The sequence below is a fragment of the Cynocephalus volans genome, chromosome 8, assembly GCF_027409185.1.
Source record: "Cynocephalus volans isolate mCynVol1 chromosome 8, mCynVol1.pri, whole genome shotgun sequence".
Classification (NCBI taxonomy): domain Eukaryota; kingdom Metazoa; phylum Chordata; class Mammalia; order Dermoptera; family Cynocephalidae; genus Cynocephalus; species Cynocephalus volans.
Window position 1 is genome coordinate 13,350,890 of NC_084467.1, and position 24,111 is coordinate 13,375,000.

Here is a 24,111-nt window from a genome sequence, read left to right on the forward strand (position 1 = left end):
TATTATTTCCTCATTTCACAGATCAGGAAACTGAAGGTGGGAGGGATCAAACAACCTGGCCCTCATACAGCTGGTACACAGGAGAGCTGGAGTCCGAGCTGATCCCAGGTGATCTGACACTGAGACCTCAGTCACCGCAGTAGTACCATCCATGTGTGAAGGGAATCCGCCACCCACACCCCTGCCTGGCAGATTTAGCTGGGCAGGGACCAGGGCACTGAAGGGTTAGGCAATCCTTTAAGTCAGGATGGGCTTGTATCTGGCACCCCAAAAATAGTGGGCATGGACTTTGTGGCCATTTATTCCAGTATTTTTTAAACTTTTAAACCCACAACCCATAGACATAACAACAGGAGTATGTTTGTGTTCAACAAATGCTTATTGTGTGCCAACTGTGTGCTGGACATGGCGCTAGATGCTGGGAATACAACAGTGAACAAAACAGACAAAAATACCTGCCCTCGTGAAGCTTATATTCTAGTAGAGGAGACAGACAGTAAAATAAATAAAATATATAGCATGTCACCTGCTGCTAAGGGCCATGGAGAAAAACAACATAGGCAGAGCTCATAGAGAGTCTCAGGGTGTCCTACACAGCCTCACTGAGAGATGGCACATAGCAAAGACCTGAAGGAGGTGAGAGCAGGAGGAGATGTCTGGGGGAAGAACGTTCCAGGCCCTGAGACTGCAAGTGCAAAGGTCTTGAGGCGGGAGTTGGTTCTGGTGCATTCATGGTACAGCAAGGAGATCAGCGTAGGGGGAGTGGAGGGGGCGAGGGGAAAGCGGGACTCTGCGCACACACACGTGCACTCGCGTGCACGAGCTATCGCAGAAACAGAAATGTCGAGATAGTATGGAAATCAAACCAAATGTGATTTCATTAATATAAAACAATAGTTTTAAACCTCAGAAACAATTCAATACCAAATGTATTTTACTTGGTATTGTAATACCAAAAGTAATACCCAGTGTGACTTTATTAATATTACAGCACAATATTTGTATATGTCTGAAATAGGCAATTCAAACACAAAATAAAATGCTGATCGGAAACCCCCTAATAGACTTAGTGAGCCACTAGTGGGTTGAGAACTGAAATTTGAAAACCTCCAATCCAGATTCCCACTTGACCCCTGTATTTCCTTTGTTAATGTGTCATCAAGAGGCAGAACGTCCAAGGGCCCACGCCACTTCCAGGAAGCAGCAGGGCTTTGTAGAAAGAGTATATAATGTGAATGGAGCTGGGTTCACATCTGGCTCCTCACTGATTGGCACCTCTCAATCTCCAGGACCTCATTGTAGAAAATGGGGGTGGTTGTGACGCTTCAGCAAGAAGTTGCCTGGGGCATGTTTCAGACACCCATGAGCGTTTGTTTCCACACCCGGGGAAGGAGCATGTGCCACAGGCCGCGTCACCATCTAGAGGAATCCACCACTCCTGATGCTGGCCCGTGGGATCCCCAGATCTCCCAGGAAGAGGGACTAGGTCCCCACCTCAGTGGCCTCCACCTGGTTATCATCCCTCAGAGGCAGCTGGGAACTCTCACTCTCGGGAGGGAAGGTGCGTTCTGAGCTTCTGCTGTAGTTGAGCCCCTAAGGAAAGGGTTTCTTGAATTCGATACGTTTCCACCTAAAATATTCTGCTCTGGGAACCTCGTTGTCACAGAGGGGGAGGGATTGGATTTTTCTGATCAGGGAGATTGTTGGAATCACATATGTCCGTCTGTCCACCCGATGGCCCATCCATTCTTCTCTCTGTTCCATCCACCTCCTCATCTGTTCACGCATCGATCCGCCTCATGTTTATTGAGCACCTGCTGGGGCTGGGGCTGCAGACGTGGACTGGACAATCCTGCTGTCCTCGAGGATCTGAGGCTGGGAGGGGGACAGTAATTACAGTAGGTATTACTGTTGTAACCCTTACATACACAGGCACTGTGGTAAGGGCTACACCCACCCCACTGGTTCTCAACTGGTGGTGATTTTGCCACCCTGGTGGACATGTGGCAATGTCTGGAGGCATTATTGGTTGTCACACCTGGAGGGTGCTACTGGCCTGTAGTGGGTAGAAGCCAGGAGGGCTGCTAAACATCCTGCAATGCACAAGACAGCTCTACCACAAAGAATTATCCAGCCCCAAGTGTCACTAATGCTGAAGCTGAGAAACCCCAACCTGCTTGCCAGCCGATGTGCACATCTGCCTTAGGGGGAGTGCTGTTTTTATTCTTTAATTTTTGGAGGAGGAAACCAAGGATCAGAGAGGTGGAATGAGTTGCTCAAATCCACGCAGCTAGCTGGAGACCAAGGCAGGGCTATCTGAGCCCAGAGCTCATGCTGTGAGTTGCTTCAGGAGGGGTGGCCAGCTTTGTAGACCTTTAAAACCATACCAAACTGCCCTTTGGCTTTGGAGCAGGTTTGCACGAGGTAGAGGACATACTTAGTGAACTCTTGAGGTTCTGTCCAGCCCCAGATTCTAGAAAGAAGTCTTCTAGGAAAAGGACTTCTAGAAGGTGAAATGGCCAGAAGGGTGAGGGCTTGTTGTGCTCTTTAGGATAGAGAATTCATTCCTTATCTAATTTAGTAGCATTTTCTTTTGTTCTTAAGGACCTGAAGTCAGTAGGGGAGTACAAAACAAGTCACTACATGGCATACAGGAGCGGGTGAAGAACACAAGCAAGAGACAAAGACGGGGAAGGGAGGCAAGACTGACTTTATTAGGGTGGCCAGGGAGGTGTACTAGTCCGTTTCTGTTGCTCATAACAAAATATATAGAACTGGGTAATTTGTAAGAAAATGAAACTTGTTGCTTACAGTTTCAGAGGCTGGGAAGTCCAAAGTCCATGGAACACATCTGGTGAGGGTCTCCTTGATGGGGGCTTTACAGGAATGCAGGGGTCTCACATGGCAGAAAATGGCAGGGCAGAGCGAGAAAGACTCTCAGATGCTCTCCTTTTAAAGCCCTCAGAACCATGCCCCTGATCACCTTTATTAAGCTATTCACTATGGCATCGTCCTACAATCTAATCACTTCTTCAAGGCCCCACCTTTCAATTATCATAATAGGGTTTCCCATCCTCCTTGCATTGTCACAGTGGGGGCCAGGTTTCTAATACCTGGAACTTTGGGGTACACAATTTAAGCTTCAATAAGTTTGCAGGGGAACATTCAATCCACAGAATAGGGTCTCTTTGCTTGAGCTGAGTTTTGAAGGAGGAAGAGGAGGACAGGAAGACATGGCCAGGAAGGGGACCACCCAGGAGGGGAGAAGCAGGGATTGAGGCCCAGCCGGCAGACCTCCATGCTGGGAGCTTGGGCCCTGCCCCTGCCCCAGCTAGTCTGTACCCTAGTCCTGAGAGCTGGCTGCCTTCAAGCTGTGGACATTCCCAGGTAGCTGTGTTTCATGCCACCAAGCATATTAAATCGAATGCAGCATGCAGGACGTGCCTGTCTGTGCTCATTCGCACATACACAAAGTGGACGAACACATAAGCACGTAGAAACACACATGAAGATGTGTGCCCACGTGCACATGCGCAGATGCATTTAAAAAGGCTCCTTACTCCGAAACAGGGAAATAGAAAGTAAGAAGAGGAAAGACATACATTCAAACACAGATGTGCACACACTTGCTACAGGAGCTTTCTCCCTCCCTTCCCCTCCACTGCCACCTGCTTAGACACCTAACCCCCCACACCCCCCCCACACACCTTAGGGGCACAGTAGGGCCACCTGGCCTGAGCATGAGTTTAATCTGTAGCTACTCACCCAGTTCCAGCCTGTGCCCACCGGCCCCAGCCATCTCTCCCTAGACCAAACTTCAGAGACCCAGGAGCCTAGCTAACTCCTCCTCTCTTCCAGGATCTCAGCTGGTTCCTGGAGCCCCAGGCCCCTCCCCGGAGGTGGAGGACGACCCCGGAGAGGCCTTTGAGTTTGACGACAGTGATGATGAAGAGGACACCAGCACAGGCCTGGGTGTCCCTAGCCTTGCTCCCGAGAGGGACACAGATCCCCCACTGATCGACTTTGACTCTGTTCCCATCACTGGTAAGGTGTTTCTAGGAACCTCAGTCCCCTGATTTCCCGGACTCTGGAGCTACAGAGAGCTGAGCTGAAGCTCCGTGCTCCCAGAGATGTGGCCCTTCTGCTGTCCCCCGAAAGCAGGAAGGGAAAAGCCACTGGGAAGAAGCTACATTCCATTGCTTCCTTTGGGAATCTGGAATTCCTAGCATTCCTACAACATCTGGTGCACTTTGGCACATTGTAAATGGAAGCAGTTGGCCTGGGTTTTGCTTCGGAGACAGTTGCTGCCCAGAGCTTAGGTCTCTGAAGCCCCCCCAGCAGCTTCTCCCAGAGAATCCACACCAGCCAGTACAGCAGCCTCCCTGAGGTCCTCTCTCCAGTCTGTTGTGGGGAGCTGCAGCCCTGGGGGTGGGAGGGCCCTGATAAGGCTGGTGTTAAATGGCAGCTTCTGGGCTCTTAGATTCTGTGATCTGTGAGAGAATCTGTGGACCAGACTAGCCGGAACTTCATGCAGGCTTGAGGACAGCGGGCTCTGGGCAGGCCCAGAGCAGGCGGCGCTGCTGGCTCTGGGGCTGGCCCTGATTGGAGTTGCGCTGTGGGTCGTGGGGGTGAGGGTGATGCAGGTAGGGCAGGTAGGGGAGCTTAATGACTGAGCAGTGGTTAGGAGGGGAGGCGGGAACCGGGCAGGCATCCAGGCTGGCCAGGCCCTGTCTCCTGCACCCTTGGGGAGGCTGGGAAAGGGGTGGGAGGAGGCTGAGTGCATGGGGACAGCCTCTGGCCTGACTGGCTCTCCCTCTGCTCTTCTCCCGCAGACCCAGACCCGGTGGCTGCACTGCCCCAGACAGAGTAAGTGAACCTCGCTTCTTTGCTTTGGTGGCTGGAAAATCAGGAGAGGCCGGGTAGGCGGTGTGGGGACAGGGTGGAGCTGAGGCCAAGAGGCCCCGGACAGGGCTTCAGCTGAGGAGGAAGGCATTTTAATAAGACCCCTTCCTCGGGGGGAGAGGTCAGTTCCTAAAACTCATATTACATCCAACTTTATTTTGCTCACAGCCTGGGAAATAGCAGAAAGCAGGCCTGACTCTAATCTCTACCTCTGTCCCTTGCTAGCTGTGTGGCCTTGGAGGATTCACTGAAAGTCTCCAGTGTCAGTCTGTTCATAGGTAAATGGAAGCAGTGAAAGCACCCACTCTGTTGGGTTGTCACTGAGAACTAGATGACAGTCGGCACTCAGCACAGGGCCTGGCCCATTGTATAGTTTTTGCCATTGTCATTTGCTTTGCCAATACCATTCCTATTCCTGTGACTCCTGTTAGGGACCCCGCCCCTTGGAACCTGGGAGCCTGTCAGGGGCAGGGTAGTCTAATGGTTAAGGGCTTCGATGCTGGGGTGACTGCCTGTGTCTTAACTCCGGTTGTCCTGTGCTGGCCATGAGTTCCTGTCTAAGTCAGTCTTTCCAGGCTTTGGTTTTCTCATCTGTAAAATGGGCTGTTGGGTAAGATGTCTCCCCTCACAGTAGGTGCCTGTCTTTGGTTTTAGGCAAATCAGGTATGGGTTGGACTGCGCTTTTGGGGGCTGGGGCAGGATTTGGGTGCTCAGAGCTGCCTCTTCTAAGCGGTGGTAGGTCTAATGGCCAGGGGCATTTGGGGCCCTAAGTTTAAATCCTGGCTACCCTGGTGGGGGAGGGGTGTTCGAGCCTACCTTTGTCTTCCTGGGGTGAGCTAAGCAAGGAGGGTTAATTCTCAGGCAGGTGTTGCTCAGCAGGAGGTCTCAGAGATGCAGATTGCAGGCCCTGGGCCCCTGGAGGGGAAGGAGTCCTTGTACCTGTTAATTTGCTGTCCAGAGTAGGTGGACCCTGGGCGGGTTTCTGCTGGGCTTGCCACTGTGTAATTAAGGTCAGAATTAGGGGCCAGCCTCTCCTCCCTGATTAGGGACCTGAAATGAATCAGCAGTCATTCCTCCTGCACCTGGCCGGGGAGGTCTGCGATGGCTGTGATCTCCCCAGTGATTACAGCCCTCCAGGGTGAGCCAGGACAGAAGCTGCAGAGAAACTCAGTCTGGTGGGGATGCAGACTCATCAGAGGGGGACAGGGAAGGATGCCCAGGTGTTTTAGTCCATTTTGTGTTGCTATAACATAACTACCTGAGACTGGATAATTTATTAGGAAAAGAGGTTTATTTGGCTTACGATTCTGGGACAGCTGCATCTGGCATGGTCCTCAGGCTGCTTCTACTCATGGTGGAAAGTGGCAGGCAGCCAGCAGCGGGTACAAGTAGATCACATGGCGAGAGGAAGCAAGAGAGAGGAAGCAAGAGAGAGAGAGAAGGTGCCAGGTTCTTTTAAGCAACGAGCGCTCGCGGGAACTAACAGAGCAAGAACTCACTCATTAATCCTCCTTCCCCCAGGGAGAGCATTAATCCATTCATGAGGGATCTGCCCCCCTGACTCAATCAGTTTCCAACACTGCCACATTGGGGATCAAAATTCTACATGAATTTTGGAGGGGACAACACATCCAAACTCCATCACAAGGGGACTGGGACACTGACTAGAAAGGGGCCAGGGTGGGGTGGGGTGGGGCAGTCAAGGAAGACTTCCGGATGAGATCTTGGCTGAGCAAATGAGCACAGTTGGGGGTGGGGGTGGGAGGGGGCAGAGGAAGCCCCCGAGCAGAGATTGAGGGCTGGGAGCAGAGTGAACCCCTACCCGGATCTGGCGCTCTTGGTTCTCTCTCAAGCCACCCTCCTGGAGACACCCTCTGTCAGGAGCGTACAGCCCGGCCCCTCCTCTCCCTGCCTTCTCTCTGTGTCCTGTGGCCCAGCATCCTGCTGCATCCTGGAGACCAGGCTACCGAGCTTGGGGTTGATGACTCTGTAGCCAGATCATGTGTCAGATCGGCTCCAGGCTCCATGCTGGGGCCAAGTGACCCAGTGCCCCCAGAGCTGGAGTAGACCATGTTGCTTTTCATCATCCTGATGGTTAGGATTGCTCAGAGTGGGCTAGGCACTTCTGGGCAGGGAAAGGGGCCCGGCCTCCGCAGCACCACCTCCTATTCCAAACTCAACCTGGGGTTACCCCAGCTGTCTTGAACCCCATCTCCTGGAGGCACCAGGGCACGAGCTCAGAGGTTCAAATCCCCACTCAGTAGCTATGTGGCTTTGGGCTGCCTGTGACCTCTCTGAGCCCCAGTTTTCCCACCTGTTAGGTGGAAATAATGGCACCCACCTTGCAGCATGGTGAAGACTAGTGAGGCTGGTCAGGGAAGCGTCAGCCTCTCCTGAGTATGCACATCGTGTTCATTTGTGCTCCCGTGTCCTGTCCAGCTTGGATGCTCCCAGGGTGATGGGGTTTGTGTGCCCAGTGCCTGGGATTCTGGGGTGGGCCTGGATTGCTGGGGCCACGTCTCACCAGTAGCGGTAGTGAAGAAACATCACTGTGGAGTGCTCTAACCAGGGCGACAGGGCTTTCACTGTCATTTACTGGGCAACACTGACGGAACATGCGCTCCCTGTAGAGCACTAATCAGCTGAGGAGTCCTAAGGGGCCTCCATTCCAGCCCCTTAATTTTACACATGGGGAGGTTGGGACTTGCCTGAAGTCACACAGTGACATTGCTGGTGGCCTCCTGACTCATTGTCTAGTGCTCTTTACGCTGCCCCCAGCTTCATTCCCTCCTTTCTAGGCCTCCATTTACCTAAGTTCCAGCTGCTTCCCTGGGTGGTGATTTTCTACCCTGAAGTCCTCTGGGAGAAGAATCAGTACAGATCCCTTTCTTGTTATCCAAGAGAAAGGAAAAAAAATCTTGATTTTCTTTTTTTAAAAACTTCCCCAAAGGTGGTCACTGCGCACACACTGCTTTGAATAAACAAATCTCAAAGTGGGGGACATTTCACTTCTTCTCGCTGCATTTCCTCCACGGCCCCTGCTGGGAGGTTTGGAAGTGGCCTTGGACTTTGCCTGGCAGTCTACCTGGCTCCCCAGCTCTCCAAGGCTCCAGGTAACGCAGTTAGAATAACTGCCCAGTTCTGCAGAGCTTTAGTCTCAAAGTGACCTCACTCCCGGGCCAGGCCTAGTCCCCCTCCCGGCTGGTGAGGAAGTGAGATGCCCAGGCAGGAGTGTGGTTGGTAAGTGAGGGACAGAGTCTGGGTTTTCCAGGGTCTGGGGACTTGGGCTGTGCACCATGGAGGTGGCTTTGGGTGTTGGCTTTGCTATTCACTAGATGTGTGTCATTGAGCAAGTGGCTTCCTATCCCCAAGCCTCACATTCTTAATCAGTAAAATGGGGATACTAAATCTACTCTCCTGCAGGGCTCTGTGTGGAGTAAACAAGTTAGCAGATACAGTGCTTCGTCTGGCTGGCCCGTGCCACCCACGTTCAATGTACTTGCTATAGTTATTCTGGAGCTGGTGGAGCTCTGTATCCCTGGGAGCCAGACAGACCTGGGTTTGATGCGGTGTTTACCCACAAGCTGTGGGACATGGGCCAGCCATCCCGCGAGTCTGTGTCCCCTGTCTCCACAGTGGAGAGAGTCACACCTGCTGAGCAGGTTGTTATGTAGACGACTGAGGCTGATGGGCCATGCAAGTGACCTTGGAAGACAGCTGCATGAGGAAGGAGTGGGGTGTCAGGTCATCTCTGGCTTTGAGGCCTGTGGGCTTCCCTTTCTCTTCATGTGCTTGGCTGGGTCACTGAGGGAGGCAGCCAGGCTACTATGGGGTAATCACAGCTGCTGGTATTACTGGGTGTGTGTTGCCACCGAGGCCCATGGGGCAGTTTTAGAGTTGGGCCACCCTGCTCTACCGTCCCAAGGACTGAGGATGGCCGGGAGCTCGTTCTTCCCACTGCTGGGAGAAAACAAACTTCAAAGTGCTCGGTTAACTGGTGGCACGTTCTCTTTCCTCAATGGGACATATCTGTTAGCAGATAATAATAATGATAGCAGCAGCAAGTAATAATAGCAATAATAATAATCGTGTTCACCGTGTACCAGGCCCTGGGCTAAATGCCCAGGCCCATTACTCCTTCCATCTCTAGGAAAGAGACACTGTCGTTACTCATTTTGCAGATGGGGAAATTGAGGGTCAGGGAAGTTAGGGGGTGTGCCCAGGGTTACATATAGATAGTACATGTTCATTCAGAGCAAGGATTAGAACCAAGGCTCTTCTGACCTGGAGGCCAGGCTCTCGACCACTGGGCCACCCTGCCTCCAGGAACTCCTGCCTTGGTTCACGGTGGGAGGGTGTGGCTGGCTCCATATGAATGATCCCATTGTGTGTGTGTTTATCGGGGTAAGGATTTTGCCTGCTAAGAGATGATCTCTGAGCTCTGGAGAGAATGGGTTCCAAGCAGTTGGTGGAATGTTCCAAAGAACTGCCTGGAGTGTGATTCTGGGTCAGGCCCCTTCTCTTGAAATGAGAGCGGGGTAAAAGCAGCCCCTCTCCCCACTGCACAGAGGTCTTGTGAGGGTGAAGGGGTGTGGAGATGGGTCTCCTCACCTGCAGGTCACCTCCTTGGGGACAGGAACCTTTCGTTTTTGTTGGGGGAAGATATTTTGTTTGCTGCCGTGTCCTCATGGTTTAGCACTGTGCGAGGGCAGGGTGAGTGCTATGTCCTTGTTGAATGAATGGTGGACAGAAGGACAAAGTGGGGGTCTGAAAGGCGACTTTCAGCATCTCCGTGGAAATAAAGAAAAAACAGTCAGCGTGGCAATGAAATCTCCGAACCTAGATTCTGACTCTGGCAGCTGCTGGGGCCAGGACAGAGGTTGGGGAAGGGAGGCTCAGAGTGGATGAGGGGACTGAAAGCCACACAGCTGGAGTCAACGACCCCACTGGTGCTGATGGTGTCAGCTGCCACCTGCCGAGCCACCCACTGCACCAAATGTTTCGTGCACATTCCCTTATCACTTGCACCACTAGGAGCCCTAGGAGATGGAGACTGTGATTGATCCCATTTTGCAGGTGAGCAACCGAAACTTGGAAAGTTGAAGAATTCACCCGAGATCTCACAGGGCTAGGGTACAGCAGGGCTGGGACTAGGTCTGTCTGCCCCCAAGGCCATGCACTGAAGCCCGCAGGACTTGCATTTCCTGGTGGGCTTTGAAGCCCACGCATTCACGTCCACCGTGAGCTTTCACTGAGGGTGTCATGGTTGGAAGGGTAGCCCTGAGCACCCATTGGTGGCCAGGAAACGTGAGCACCATGGATCTGGCTTCCTGTGCTTTTCCTGGACTCAGGCCCATACCTCCGACCTCTGAGTGCAACAGCCCCATGGACTCCAACCCCATGTGGGGTTGTTTGCTTTTCCTGCCTAGTTTTGTGTCTGTTCCCACAGGGCCCCTGTGGCCTTGGCATTTCCTAGCGGATCAGGATTTTGGTTCCTGGCCCCAGCCGCAGGAACTCTTGTTGGCTCACTGTCCTGCCCCTACCTAGGCTCATCTGGACAGATGGACTGTGCTGCCCATTGTCTAGCCTCTGTCACCTGGGCCTGGGGCCTGAGGGAGGGAATAGGACAGCAGGATTTCTGGAAAGGATAGGGAGACTCATTTTCCCTGGATGCATCAGGAGCTGAGAGTGTCAGGTCAAGAGGAGGCCAGGCTCAGCGAAGCAGCGTTTGACGAGAGTGGAAATGGGGCGCTGGAGGGGCTGCCTGTGGCCTGGCTGTGGCCTTGTGCCTGCTGAGGCTGCTGGGTGTGGGGAGCATGGAGGACCCTGGGCAGAGAAGGTCAACCAGGCTGGAGTGTCCCCCCAGTCCCTGGAGGAAATTCTCAAGGTTTTCCAGATTGCCGCCGACCTAGTCAGGGGTTATTTGGAATCTCAGGCTTTTCTTTACACCTCATGTTTCCCAAATCCAGAGCATTTGAGCCTCCTGTGTTCTGTCCTGCAGGGTCTGTGCGGGGCCTGAGGCCCGACAGGTGTCAGCTCTCCCTGCCATAGAGTCCCTCATGGGAGGATTATGGGGACCAGGCCCCTCTATCCATTAGAGACGTCTCTCCGGCCCCTTGCAAAGTCCCTAAATTGGAAAAAACTATTTTTTCTGTACTCTTTCCTTCTTTTCCACCCCTGGCTACCAAGATTCTCAGTTTCCACAGGATCCCAGGCCCGTTGAGGACCCAGTATAAAAGCCATGCGGCCCCTCCCCTGGAAAGGTACACACGATGTACCCGTGTGTCGTACTGAGTGAATAGCCGTTTGTAGAATCTCATGAATCCCATGCGGGATCCCTGCAGCCATAGGGCTCTGCCTTAATCTTTCATCCCTAGTGCCCGGCACGAAGTGGGTGCAATACTACTAGTTCACATGTGCACAGACTTTACAGTTTATACAGCCCTTTTTGTACTCATCTTGTTTTGATTCTGGCAGCAACTGCAGCAGGCAGAATAATGGCCCTCCAGCCCCTCAAAGATTTCCATATGCTAACCCCCAGAACCTGTGAATATACTACCTTGCATGGCAAAGGGACTTTGCGGATGTGACTAAGTGAAGGATCTTGAGATGGGGAGATTATCCTGGGTTATTGGGGTGGGCCTGTGTAATCACAAGGATCTTTATAAGCAGGAGGCAGGAGGGTCTGAGTCAAAGAGAGAGATGGAAAGGTGCCACGCTGCTGACTGAAGGTGGAGGAAGAGACCGTGAGCCAAGGAATACAGGAGGCCATAGAGGCAGGAAAAGGCAAGGGAGTGGATTTTCCCCTAGAACCTCTGGAAGGAGAGTAGCTCTGCGGACACCTTGCTTTTAGCCTAGTGAACCCATTTTGGACTTTTGACCTCCACAACTATAAGATAATAAATTTGTGTTTGAAGTTACTAAGTTTGTGGTAATTTGTCACAGCAGCAATAGGAGACTGACACACCAGCCCTGGAAAGAGGAAATTATTATGGGTCCCGTTTTGCAGACCCAGCAAGATAGAGCCACTTGTCTAAGGGGGCTAGGCTGGCAGGTGGCAGTGCTTGAGCACAAAGCCCAAGACCAGGGGCTCTGTTTTCTTTTCCTGTGCACCCTCTCTGTGTGTCCAGGACAGTGCTCGGGCAGCCCTTGGCCCCTCTGCTGACCGGCTGGGACTCCCAGTGCCCTTCACTTCTGTCCTCGCATCCAGCACATCTTTACTGAGTACCTACGATGGCGCGGGTTGGAAGGGCTGGCATTCTGTGCCAGGTTGTATTATTTTTATGTGCCTGGGTGTGGGTATGGGCTCTATAGCCAGGTAATGACGGCCTGTATGTATTCAGCACTTATATGCCGGGGTCTGCTCTAAGAGCTTTATCTCCCTTATTTCATTAATCCTAGTGATGCTCTCATGGGGCAGGCACTATTACAATCCCCATTTTACAGGTGCTGAAACAGGCACAGAGAGGACTGGACATCAGCCCAAGGTCACAGAGCGAGATGAGGCAGAGCCATGGTTAAACCCTGTTGGCTTCCAGAACCTGTGTTCTAAACCCCCTGGCTCCACCAGCTCCTGTATGGATCTGGGTTGGATCCTGCCCACCCCGCACGTTGGCCATGGGACCCTGTCCATTGGCTTATCTGCCTGATCCTCAGCTTCCTCTCTGTAGGGTGGGATGATGACACCTGCCTGATGGGGCTGTTGGGAGGATGAAATGATCAGATGCCCGGTCAGTGAGCTGCTCCTTGTCACCTTCCCAAAGAGTACAGATCTTTCCAGGGCAGACTCCGGGGTACAAGGGACCCTACACTGGCCAGTCCATTGTTTAACATTACCTGAGATGTCCTTCCTTCCTTTTTGTAAAAGTCATACATGTCTAATGTAGAAAAAGTAGAAAGGACAGAGAATGACAGACTGAAAGCAACCTTTAATTCTACCGCTATGTGTTTCTGTCCAGTTTCTTTGCTATGCGCATATACAAGTATACATAATTTTCTATTATAGAGCTGTGGTTTTTGTGCACATGCTGTTTCTTGGTTTACTTTTTTACATAATTACATATCATGAGCTTGTATATCCCATACCATGGGAACTTGTATTCTTCTACAACACCCCACATGGCTCTTGATGAGTTATTGATGGGGGTGCTGTGCCTGTCCATGCTACCCCTGAGCTCCGGGTCCCCAAGATGTCAGGGAGGGAGGGCCGTGCACCATGCACAGAGCAAAAGGCCGAGGCTGCGCTTTGGATCAGTATCTGTGGTTGTGGGACCAGGCTGTGTAGAGCTGGTTCCCTGAGTGGCCTTGACACTCACTCCCTGTTGAGGACTGTGTTATGGATGCTACATGGTGGCTCCTCCCCAGACTTCCTCTGGGTGGCTCCTCACCTCTCTAATCATTCAGTAAGTGGCACAGAACAGATTGGGTCCCGGAACCCTCGCGTGTGAGGGATGGCCGGTGCAGCATGAAGATGTGAACACACACAGCCTGGAGGTGCTGCTGTGCCGCCATTGAGGGACCCTGTACCTGGAGGAGGAGGGGGGAGTAGGATGGGGAAGGGAAGTAGCACACATGAGCATTTGCCATGTGCCAGACTCTAGGCTAAGGGTTTTTCATGCCTTCTTTATTTGCTCCTTACCAGAGCCCCGAGAGCTCACCCCATTTCACAGATATGGAAACTGAGGCATAGAGAGGTGCTAAATGCTTCACATGCATTATTGAATGCTCACAACAGGAAGTAGAAGCAATGATTTGCCCCGTTCCACATTAAGTGACTTGTCCCAGCACACACAGCCAAGTGGCAGAGCCTCAGTTTTATCCCAGGTCTCTTTGGCTCTGGAGCATATGCCTCTTCACCCTTTGAGCCTATGATCTCCAGTTCTCAACCCTGGCTGTACCTTGGAGCCAGCAGGGAGCTTTTAAAGACACCCAAGCCTGGACCCCTCCCCAGACCAATGGTCAGGGTCGCTGGGGTAGGGGCCCTGGCTCTGGTATCCTTTAGAAGCTCCCTGGGTGACTCCAATGAGCAGCTGGCTTTGAATCTTGGGACTAGATGATCTTTAAGATCCTTTGGCTTTAACATGCTATATGAACCAGAGAGTGGCCACGGTTGAAAAAAGACCTGGCAGCAGGCCTAATCGGGGCTTACGGTTTTTGCTTTTCTTTTGTGTCTGTCGGATATGGGGATTGCATGGTGGTGGTGGGGCATAGTTCTGGAAGCGGGTGGCGATACTCTGAGTGGGGCCGTCCTGGGGAAGTGACCGCCACAGCCTCCCCATGCCACAGACAGGGTTTTACTCAGGCCTTGTAAGGCAAATGCTATTCTGGTCCTTTCTACTCCCCAAAGGTGTAATTCTTTTCCCTTTCATATTTTTTTGTGACTTGTCCTAGAAAAGACCCTGGAATGCCCATACATCTGGGCCCAGATGGCCAGGAATCCTCAGACTGTTCTGGTTTTGGGGGTCTCCTCCCTGACCGCCCACACTATGCAGCCTCTGGGAAGGGACCCTGTGGAGTCTGTCGTCCATAGAGGCTGACTGAGAAACTGGGGACTGTACCAGCAGCTGCGGAGGGCAGGGGCACTGCTGTTGTGTGGGGTGGGGCTTCTATCTTTAAAATAGGCCAGGGCAGCCTTCTTTTTTTTTTTGTCTTTTTCGTGACCGGCACTCAGCCAGTGAGTGCACCAGCCATTCCCGTATAGGATCCGAACCCGCGGCGGGAGCGTCGCTGCGCTCCCAGCGCCGTACTCTCCCGAGTGCGCCACGGGCTCGGCCCAGGGCAGCCTTCTGTCGGTGAGTGCTGACTGTGTGCTGGGGCTGACGGTGCAAGGCGGCCAGGATAGAGCAGGTCCCTGCTGGTGTCGGGTGCCCACACCCCTCCTGCCTGTTCTCTCTGGAGAGAGGGGAGGAAGGTACAAAGGTGCTTGGAGTTCCGTGGACCAGAGACATGCCAGCGACCTTTGGGTGTACTTGAGCTATATCTGGCCAACAGCGAATATTGGTGGTTGGGGGCATTGGGAGAGATCCTTTTATCCGTCTCCTGCCTCCATGGCTGTTGCTCTTTGGAGTTCCTCTCCATGGATTTGGCTTCTTTCCTTTGCATTTGGGCGGCAGTGGACTCACCTTGTAAGCCTAGGTATCGTCTTAATCTCTGGCCTTGCTCTCACTGCTAGCTGAGAGGCATGAGAGTGCAGGAAGCTCAGATAAGGTTGAGATAATTGGCCTCTTGTTGGTTTTATGGCTCTTTTACTATCTGGAGCCTTTGGGGAGGCCCCAGAAGGAGTGTTTGCTCAGAGGGAGGATCTGACTTTCCAGCCGGCGGGGGGGCCCTGTGTGGCTTCCTCTGACAGCAGATGAGAGAGGCTGTGCCCTGGGTGGGTGCAGGGTGGGTCTGTGGCCTTAGGAGGCAGCAGGAAGGGGCAAGGAGGGAGGATGCACCCTGTCTGAAGGTGGACCAAGGGCAGAATATCTACCAAACTGGAAAGGTATCTTGAGATGAAACAAATAGTTTATTCCATGCAGTAAAGCAAAGAGTTTCATTACAGGGGAACTGACATATAGGGTGACGGGTCAGACAGATGACAACACAAAGGCATATCCCAAACTTCTCTGTACCACCTTCTGCCAAGCTCAAGTTTATATAAGCAGTAAACAAGCTTAGTGTAACTAGATCCAAATGTTGATGCAGGTGGCCAGGATGGCTTATCGCCACACTGGTACTTGATCATTCCATCTTTACAGTCAGCACGTTGTTCCTATCTACTGTTCTAACTATCTTACCCCCAGTTACCGTATAATTTTATGGGCAAAGCTCTCAGAAAGACATAACAAGTGGTAAGGGCTCAATATGGAGTCAGCTATGCTCACAGTCCCACACACCCCCAGCCTTATTTCTTGCCCTGCTCTCCTTACACGCTTACCTTGAGCCAGAACTTTGCTTGTGCTTCCCCCTACTCCTGCTTTACTTCTTTTCCCTTGCCTGGGAAGCCATTTCCCCTTCTTCACCTGCCTGGAGAACACCTGCTCCAGTCTGGGGGGCAGCAGAACTGGTGTTGAGAGCAAGGCTTTGCAGGCAGGTTAACTTGGTTCAGATTGTAGCTATGCCACTTGCTGGCCAGGTGACTTGGGCAGTGGGGGTGGGCACGAAGGTGACTTCTTTATGCTGTGTGGATGCCCTCTCGCCCCCCCCCCGACACAGCCCAGGATACCAGGACCAGTATCTGGGCTGGCTGCTCACTGTGCTTTGATAACATGCAACCAGGAAGTTCATACTTCAGCCTGTCTTTGGCTATTAGTATGTTCATAAAGTACTTCCAGATCTCTCAAAAGCTGCCTGGCCTCACCCACTAATTCCCATCTGCACCTTGATGTCACCTTTACAGTTTACACAGGGTCTTCTTCGGTGTTCTCTTGGTTAAGCTGCACTGCAGCCTTGGAGCTGGATGTTACAATTTCTCTTGAATGGTGTCTGTTTAGACTGCTATAAGGAAATACCATAGATTAGGTGGCTTACAAACAATAGAAATTTATTTCTCACAGTTCTGGAGGCTGGGAAGTCCAAGATCAAGATGCCGGAAGATTTAGTGTCTTACAAGGGCCCGTTTCCAGGTTTGTAAACAGATGACACTTTCTTGCTGTGTCCTCACATGGTGGAAAGGGCAAGGGGTCTCTCTAGGGCCTCTTTTATAAGGGCTCTAATCCCATTCATGGGGGCTCTGCCCTCATGACCTCATCACCTCCCAAAAGCCTAATACTATCACCTTGAGGGTAAGAGTTTCAACATACAGATTTTGGGGGGACACAAATGTTCAGACCACAGCAGACAGAGACTTGAATGAGTGCTTCTGATTCTATGCGAGGGCTGTTGCTCTCCTTCCTTTTTTAAAAATGGTGGCTAAATAGGCAAGAGTTTAGGTGACTTTATGACACAGTGAGTCTGTTTTGTAGGTGGACATTTAAATGTGAATTCTCTACTTCCCAATGGTCTAGTTGAAGGAACCACAGCCTTTGCAGGCAGACAGACTTAGCTTTAGATCCCAGCTCCTTCTAGTTAGCCGAGTGACTTTGGGTAAGGAATTGAGTCTTTGTGAGCCAACAGTGCCTACCTCCCATGTGTACCTGTGAAATTAAATTTGCACATATATGTAAAGCAAAGGCAGCAGCTTGTAGTAGCGGGTGCTTTGTAATGATCACCTATTGTCATGGTTATGTATCAAAGCAAAGAGGGTCTGTGGCCAGGAGACTGTCCAGGCAAACAGCTGTTACAGAGATGGGCTCAGGCGGGTCCCTTCACCTCAGCACTCCCCTTCCTAGTCCAGAACAGCCCTGTCCCCTCTTGGCCTTTACTTCCTGTCAGAGGAAAGCATCACCCTAGGACTGAAATGTGCTGCCTTCCTCACCCCGGGGTGACACTGCTGAGGCCTGGCAGTACAATGTGAGCAGAGACTTGCTTTTGGATTAGTGCAGGTGACTTAGACCTGCGCTGCCCACGTGTGGCTATTTAAAATGAGTAGAATTAAAAGTCAAGTTCCCCAGTCATACTACTCCCACTTCAGGTGCTCAGTAGCCGCACGTGGTTGATGGCCACCGTGCTTGCTGGATAGCACAGACAGGAAACATTCATCATCATGGCTCTCCAGGCCCTGTTACTCAAGGGGCTGTGGGGGCCATAGTAAGAGGCCAGCTTTGGAGCCAGGCAAGCTGGCTTCATGATCTGGCTTGGCCACTCCCTGGGCAGGAGAGATCTTGGGCGGGTTCTTCTACTCCTCTGCAAAATGAAGAGGATGCCAGGATCCACATCTTGGTGGTGTTGGGAGATGAGGCAAAGGACTTGGCTCATAGGAGGTGCTCAGGAATGGAAATCCCCTTCTCTCCGCACCGTTCTAGTCTCTATCACCCTCTCATCCTTTGCTAAGGGCTCAGGTGCCAGGAAGTTCAAGTTGATTCCTTGGCAATGGTGGCTGCTGTCTCAGACAATCTAAGGCCTCTGCCCTCTAGGTTGGCATAAGTGGTCTTTGTGTTTTTTGAATCTGGACTTAAAAAAAGTTCATGTTGGAATAATTTTAGATTTATAGAAAAGTTGGAAAGGTAGTCCATAGAGTTCCACATACCCCCTCACCCTGTGTCCCTGTTGTTAACATCTTATATGACCATGGTGCAGTTGTCAAAACTAAGAAACCTGTGTTGGTACATTACCATTCACTAGACTCCAGACTTCCTGTGGATTCCATCAGTTTTTCCACTCATGTCCATTTTCTGTTCCAGAATCCAAGCCAGGATCCCACATTGCATTTAATCATCATGTCTCCTTAGCCCTCTCTGGCCTATGAGTTTCTCAGTCTTTCCTTGGTCTCCATGACCTTGAGGATGTGCAGGAGTAATGACCAGATATTTTGTAGGATGTCCCCCAGTCTGGGTTTGTGTGGTGTTTTTCTCATGATTAGAACGGAGTTATGGGTTTTGGGTGAGGTGCCATATTGCAACAGCATATCAGGGTGCATGGCACCCGTGTGACATCTCTGCAGATGCTCACCTTTGTCACGTGCTTGAGGCCACGTGTGCCGGGGTTCTCTGCTGTTTCCCGTCTGCTGTGTGTCTGTTCTTCGGAAGTGAGGCACTGGGTCCAGCCCATGTTCAAGTATGTGTGTGGATTAGCTCTACCTCCCATGTGTAGTCTTTTGAAACTCTGCAAGTCCTTGTTTCTTGCAAGAGGCAGAGAACCCCTGTCCCCCCATGACCTTCATCTTGCATGTGGGGTGATGGAGAGTTGGAGATTCCCATTGAGTCTGCACTGGAGGAATGATGGGCTCTGTGCATTGAGAATTACTGATCACTGTGAGCACATTTGACCTTAACACTAAGTAGAAAGAGAGGAGCAGGTCTGGCCTATGGTGCCTTCCAAAGACGGGGAAACGAGAGGCGAAGTGGCCTGTGGAAGGCTGGCCCTGCCGTGGGCCTCCCTGGTGGCCTGGCCCATCGCGTGCCCCGCCGACCTGGTGAAGGGCTGTGGAAGCTTCAAGGGGCTGTCCCTGTCCCTGCTGGCTCATCAGCAGGTCTCTTGGCCCACAGGGTGCCCACCGTGGTAAGCAATGGGGGTGCTGTGTACACGGCTTTCTCTGGGGTCCGGCGCTCCAGCTGGAAGCAGAAGAGCTCCCGTCGCAGTAAGTTTCCCCTGCCCCCTGCCCTCCGCCCACCCCAGGAAGTGCCAGGAGAGCTCCAGGGCAGTCTCATAGTCTCCTCCAGGCTGAGAGAACGGACCTGGGCCCTTGTTAGCTGAGAGGTTGTCCTCACTGGGAGGGCTGTTGTGGCCTTGGTGGCTGCCCAGAGGTGACCAACCACTGCCCACTATAGTGGTCCAGGCGTAGACCACACATTCCACCATGCATCTGTTCCTCGAGTACTTGCAAATCTCCCACAACAGGCCAGGGTGGGCCTGGCAGCGGGAGGACCCAGGTGACCCAGACAGGCCCCTCTGGAGGCAGAAGCAGACGCAGAGGCAGGCAGTTACCACGTGGTGGGCAGGTGTGTGGGAAGGTGCCAGGGTGAGTCCTGAAGGCAGAGAGGGAGGGAGCAGCAGTTAGCAAAGAGGGTTTAAGGCAGAGGCACTGGCTTGTACCACAAGAGCCTGAGGGTGAGGGGACACCTGGCACTTGGGGAAGCGGCCAGTGGCTCAGTCTGGTTGGGGGGTGAATGGACAAGGTGAGGCTGTGATCCCCCCGGCTCCTCCCCAGCTCCTCTTGGCAGGCCTCCAAGGCCACGCTTAGGTTTTCTATAGCAACAGGGAGCCGTGGAAGGCCAGAGATGCGGCCCCTTTTGCCTTTCAGTCCCTTCACTCTGGGGTGGGGGTGGGGTGGAGCCAGGAGGGAGGCCAAGGGTGGGAATGAGGGAACTGGAGAGAGGCGGAGTCGGTGTGGGAGGAGGAAGAAGGGGTCAAGGATCAGGCTCTGACAGGGCTCTGTGGGGTCAGGACACGCTCCTGCCAGGGATGGGGGCTGGTTTTCCAAATCCCAGTCTGCTCAGCAGGGGAGGGGCTGGTCCCAGGGCCAGGGCGACTGCAGATGCTCAGGGCCAGGGCACAGGTGCCGGGATGCCTCATGCTCCCTGCAGGTGCCGTGAGCAGCTGCGGCATCAGCCAGATGGGCAGGCCTGCGGGTGGCAGGGGGGCAGGGGAGTCTGCATGGTCAGTGGGAGGGCGCCTTGGAGGGGTTGGGGGTGGGGAGGATCGGGGGTGGCAGCATCCCCTGAGAGCAGCTGGCGGGCTCCGGGCTGGGCTGCACGGTGCTGGTGGGGCGGTCAGGATGCCGTGGTGCGCCAGCTGATGTCAGCCCGGCAGCGCCTGGGCCCGGGGCCACCACAGCCCGAGGCCACCACAGCCCACGTGCGTGCTCTTTCTCTCCCCCTCCACGCCCAGTCGACCGGTTCACTTTCCCTGCCCTGGAGGAAGATGTGATTTATGACGACGTCCCCTGCGAGAGCCCGGATGCCCATCAGCCTGGTATGGTCTCTTCCATGCTCCCCTCCTCTCTGTCTCTCACAGGGGAGGGTGGGCGGAGCCTGCTGAGGGTCTTCTCCTTCCGGTTCCTTCCATCCCCACCCAGCCCAATGCCCCTCCTTCCTGCTTTTGAAAACCACCGCAGTCATCCAGGGAGAGTCTGCAGATGGCACGGCCTGGCTTGGCCTAACCAGACCTGCACGTCATGGGCAGGGTGACCCTCTGGCTGTGGGTCCCCTGCAGACATTTCACCTCTCCAAGCCCTGGTTCCTCTCTCAGGAAAATGGGGCAATAGTCCAGGCTTCTTAGGGCAGTTGGGGATGACAGATTGTTAAATCTGAAGGGTAAAGGAGATAAAGCTCTGGAAAGCCCTGTGCCCTGCTCTGGGATGGTGGCTGCAGAGGAGAAATGGGGTGGGGGAGGGGTCAGTCCTGCTGGAGGAATATTGACTAACAATGAACAGTATAGAACATCTTTGCGTGGACACGTTAGGCCAAGTTACTCTTCAAATTTTGAATCATGGAATCTCCCAAATTTTGATTTGGGGTATTATGTCTTCATTTTACAGACAGGGAAACTGTAGAGGCAGGGCTGGGGTTTGAACCCGCGTCATTGTGACTCCAAGTCCAGTGCTCTGGCCCCTACTCCAGGAGGATTGGGGTGGTATCTTATGACAGATGAAGCATGTCTGATCCTACTGTTCAGTCACCCTCAGGAGGTCAGCGGGGCTGGGCTCATGGCTCCAGTTTTATCAGAGAAGTTAAGCCACCAGCGTGAGATCCCCCAGCCAGGGTTTGAACAGACGTCTGCCTGACTCTCTTTCCTACTACACTATTCTGCCTGTTTTCGGGGGCTCCCCATGTAAAGCGGGAAACAGCCCCTGCTTTTGAGGAGCTCTTGGTCTGGTAGGGGTAGCCTTGACACAGTCCAACAGGAGGGGGACCACGGACAACATGACAAGGCCCAAGGACTGCCAGAGTCATGCTCCTGACTCCTGTCCCAGGGACAGGGACAGATGGACCAACAATATTCTCGTCCCTTTAGCAAGTCCAGGATGTGCCTGGAGCACATTTCCTGCTTTAGTTCATTTGAATGTGGGAGAGATGGGGACACAGAACACTGTGTTGGGGGCAGGGGGGCTTTATAGGAAGGCTCCAGAGCTCGTAGGTGTGAATGGCTGAGGGACTCAGTGGTTGAGGGGATTCAGGTATCATTTTACCCCTTTGGACTATTTTCCCACCTGAAAATCAAGCAATTAATGACTTGGCCACAGTGTTCACCGTCCTCAGGGTCTGGGAGGATCTGGCACGCCCTTGCTGTCTTACCTTGAGGTGGTTAAAAGCAGGTGGCCTGGGAGTCATGCAGCCTGCATTTGCATCCCAGCTCTGAGCCAGCAAACTGAGGACCGAGAGCCCCACCTGCGAGCTCCACTCACAGGGCTGTGGGAGGATCGAGCCAGACGGAGATGTAAAGAGCTCAGCTCAGGGCCTGGCCCTCAGCAGGCTCTGCACACAGGGCCACTGCTGGCTGTTGTGGTTAGCACTGCACCTGCCGAGGGCCCCAGCACTGCCTGGGACTGATGTGGGCTTAGCGGGAGCTTGGAGAGGAGGTTGCCAGGCAAGGTGCGGGCCATATGTGCCAGTGGACACACACAGCCCTGGGTTGAAATCCTGGCTCTGCCATTGATTTGGGCACAGGGCTTTGTGCCTTTAGGCCTTGGCTTCTTCATATAAAATCAGAAGATCACCCTGAACTCCTAGGCCTTTGGGGAGTATCGCACAGAGAACTGCTTAATCTCTCTGGGCCTCAGTTGACCCATCTGTAAAATTGGGGCAATAATAGCTATGTCCTAGGGTTGTGATGTAACTCTGCCTCTACTGGAGAGGATAGTTCTAAATGGGCTCCATGTTATCTCATCAGGACAGCTGGGTCCTCAGTGGACAGCAGCATGATGAAAGGGTGGAGTCCCAGCCTTGCTCCCTGTCTGACCCTGGCCAGCCACATCTCTTCTCTGTCTGCCCCCCACCGCCCTCCGCTGTTTTCTCATCTGTCTAATGGGAGGGGGTGATAGTGCACACCCTGTCAAGCACGCAGAGCTTCTGGGAGATGCTGCACACTGAAGATGAAAGCTAGACCTTCAGATGCTACTGTGGTTCTTGTTCCAGGGCAACCCCAAGAGCTTGGACCTGCCTCTTTGGTCACTATTCACAGGGCCTCCACTGTAGTAATAGGACAATCAGCCCAGCCTTGTGAAGGTCACAGCCTGTGCACCTCTGCTCCACTCTCTGGAGACATTAGTCACTATTATCTTTGCTTAAAAATAGCCTCGTGTTCTCTCCTGGTCCTGGGACCTGAGTCTTGCTAAGCCTCAGTGCATCTGTTTTGTTCTTTGGATGAAGATCTCCTCCCCCCGACACCAGCTTTCCCGTGGGGTGGAGTTGAGGGGCTCTGGGTCAGTGTAGTGACACCTGAGCCCACCCAGAGCCACCACGAGTGATAATCAGCTGTCCTTGGTTGAGTGCATGCACCATGCCAGGCTCTTTGCTAAGAGCTTCTTGTCCATATTTTATTTACTTGACCTATCAGCTTATTATCTCCACTTTGCAGAGAGGGCTCTGAGAACCAGAGCTGCCTGTTCTTCAGCACAGTTGTTTATGAGTGGATTTTTTAAACCCTTCCCAAGGCATACCCTTCTTTTGCGTGGACAGATCATCTGCACGTTCATGTACTTTTTGGAGTCCGACCTCACTTTCGTGAAGTCTGTAGTTCCCCATAACAGAGGAGGACATGAAGACCAGAAGGGCAAAGGGCCTTGCCCAAGATGGCCCAGTGATGGAACTTGGGCTGGGACTCGGGACAGTGGCTTTCTTACCTCAGCCTTCAGACCTGTCCCTCCAGACCAGGGGACTCTCAGCTCTTCGTCCCTGGGTTTTCAGTCCAAAGCATTTCCCTGTGGAGAGCATTGAAAGAGAAGGAAACACTCTTGGACTCTGGGCCAGGTGCGCCCCCTACTGGACCATCCTGGACCCACATGGGAGCTCAACTTTGGGGTGAGGGATCCCGGGGAAGGGACCAGGCTCTGTGCCAGCCCCTTCCTGTGCCGACTCGTTTAATGCCCTGACGATCTTCATTTTACTGTGTGGATGCTGTGGGCCTGAGTAGGGCCTTGACCCTAGGGCTTTTCGTTTCCACTAAAAAATGTCAAGGAGGCCCCAAAGGAGCATTCAGATCACAGAAAAGTAATGCTGATATATAAAGGAAATTACAGAGTCTGTTGTCTGTCTGTCACATTTCTTGTGCTTTTCTTCATTTTCTCCTGCCCTCCTCACCCTATGAGGTGGCCAATGTGTTGTCATGGCTGCACGCTGTGGTTGAGGAAGGGGAGCTGGAGCCCGGGGCCAGGGCCTCACTCTCCACACTCTGTCCTCCCCAGCCCTCCCCGTCCCCCACTTGGGTTCAGAAGCTGGGTCTGAGGCTCCACGTCTGCTAGGCTTGGCCTCGGTGCCTCTGGCTCACTAGCCCTGTCCCCTGGCCTGCAGGGGCAGAGAGGAACCTGCTGTACAAGGATGTGCACCAGGACGCGGTGCCTCGGGAGGCGGAGGACCTAGGCTGGAGCTCCAGCGAATTTGAGAGCTACAGTGAGGACTCCGGGGAGGAGACCAAGCCGGAGGTGGAGCCTGCCAGGCACCGAGTGTCCTTCCAGCCCAAGGTGAGGGGACT

General features: G+C 53.1%; 1 protein-coding gene across 2 annotated transcripts in view; it reads left to right on the forward strand.

Annotated features, from left to right (window-relative positions):
- Positions 1-24,111, forward strand: part of ARHGEF10L (Rho guanine nucleotide exchange factor 10 like) — a 144,190-nt gene that overhangs the window by 36,963 nt on the left and 83,116 nt on the right. For both annotated transcript variants that reach the window (XM_063104614.1, XM_063104612.1), the window contains exons 3-7: positions 3,859-4,044; positions 4,833-4,866; positions 18,969-19,060; positions 20,311-20,394; positions 23,931-24,100. In XM_063104614.1, the coding sequence (XP_062960684.1) occupies positions 3,859-4,044; positions 4,833-4,866; positions 18,969-19,060; positions 20,311-20,394; positions 23,931-24,100 (566 nt within the window). The remainder of the gene's footprint in view (positions 1-3,858; positions 4,045-4,832; positions 4,867-18,968; positions 19,061-20,310; positions 20,395-23,930; positions 24,101-24,111) is intronic.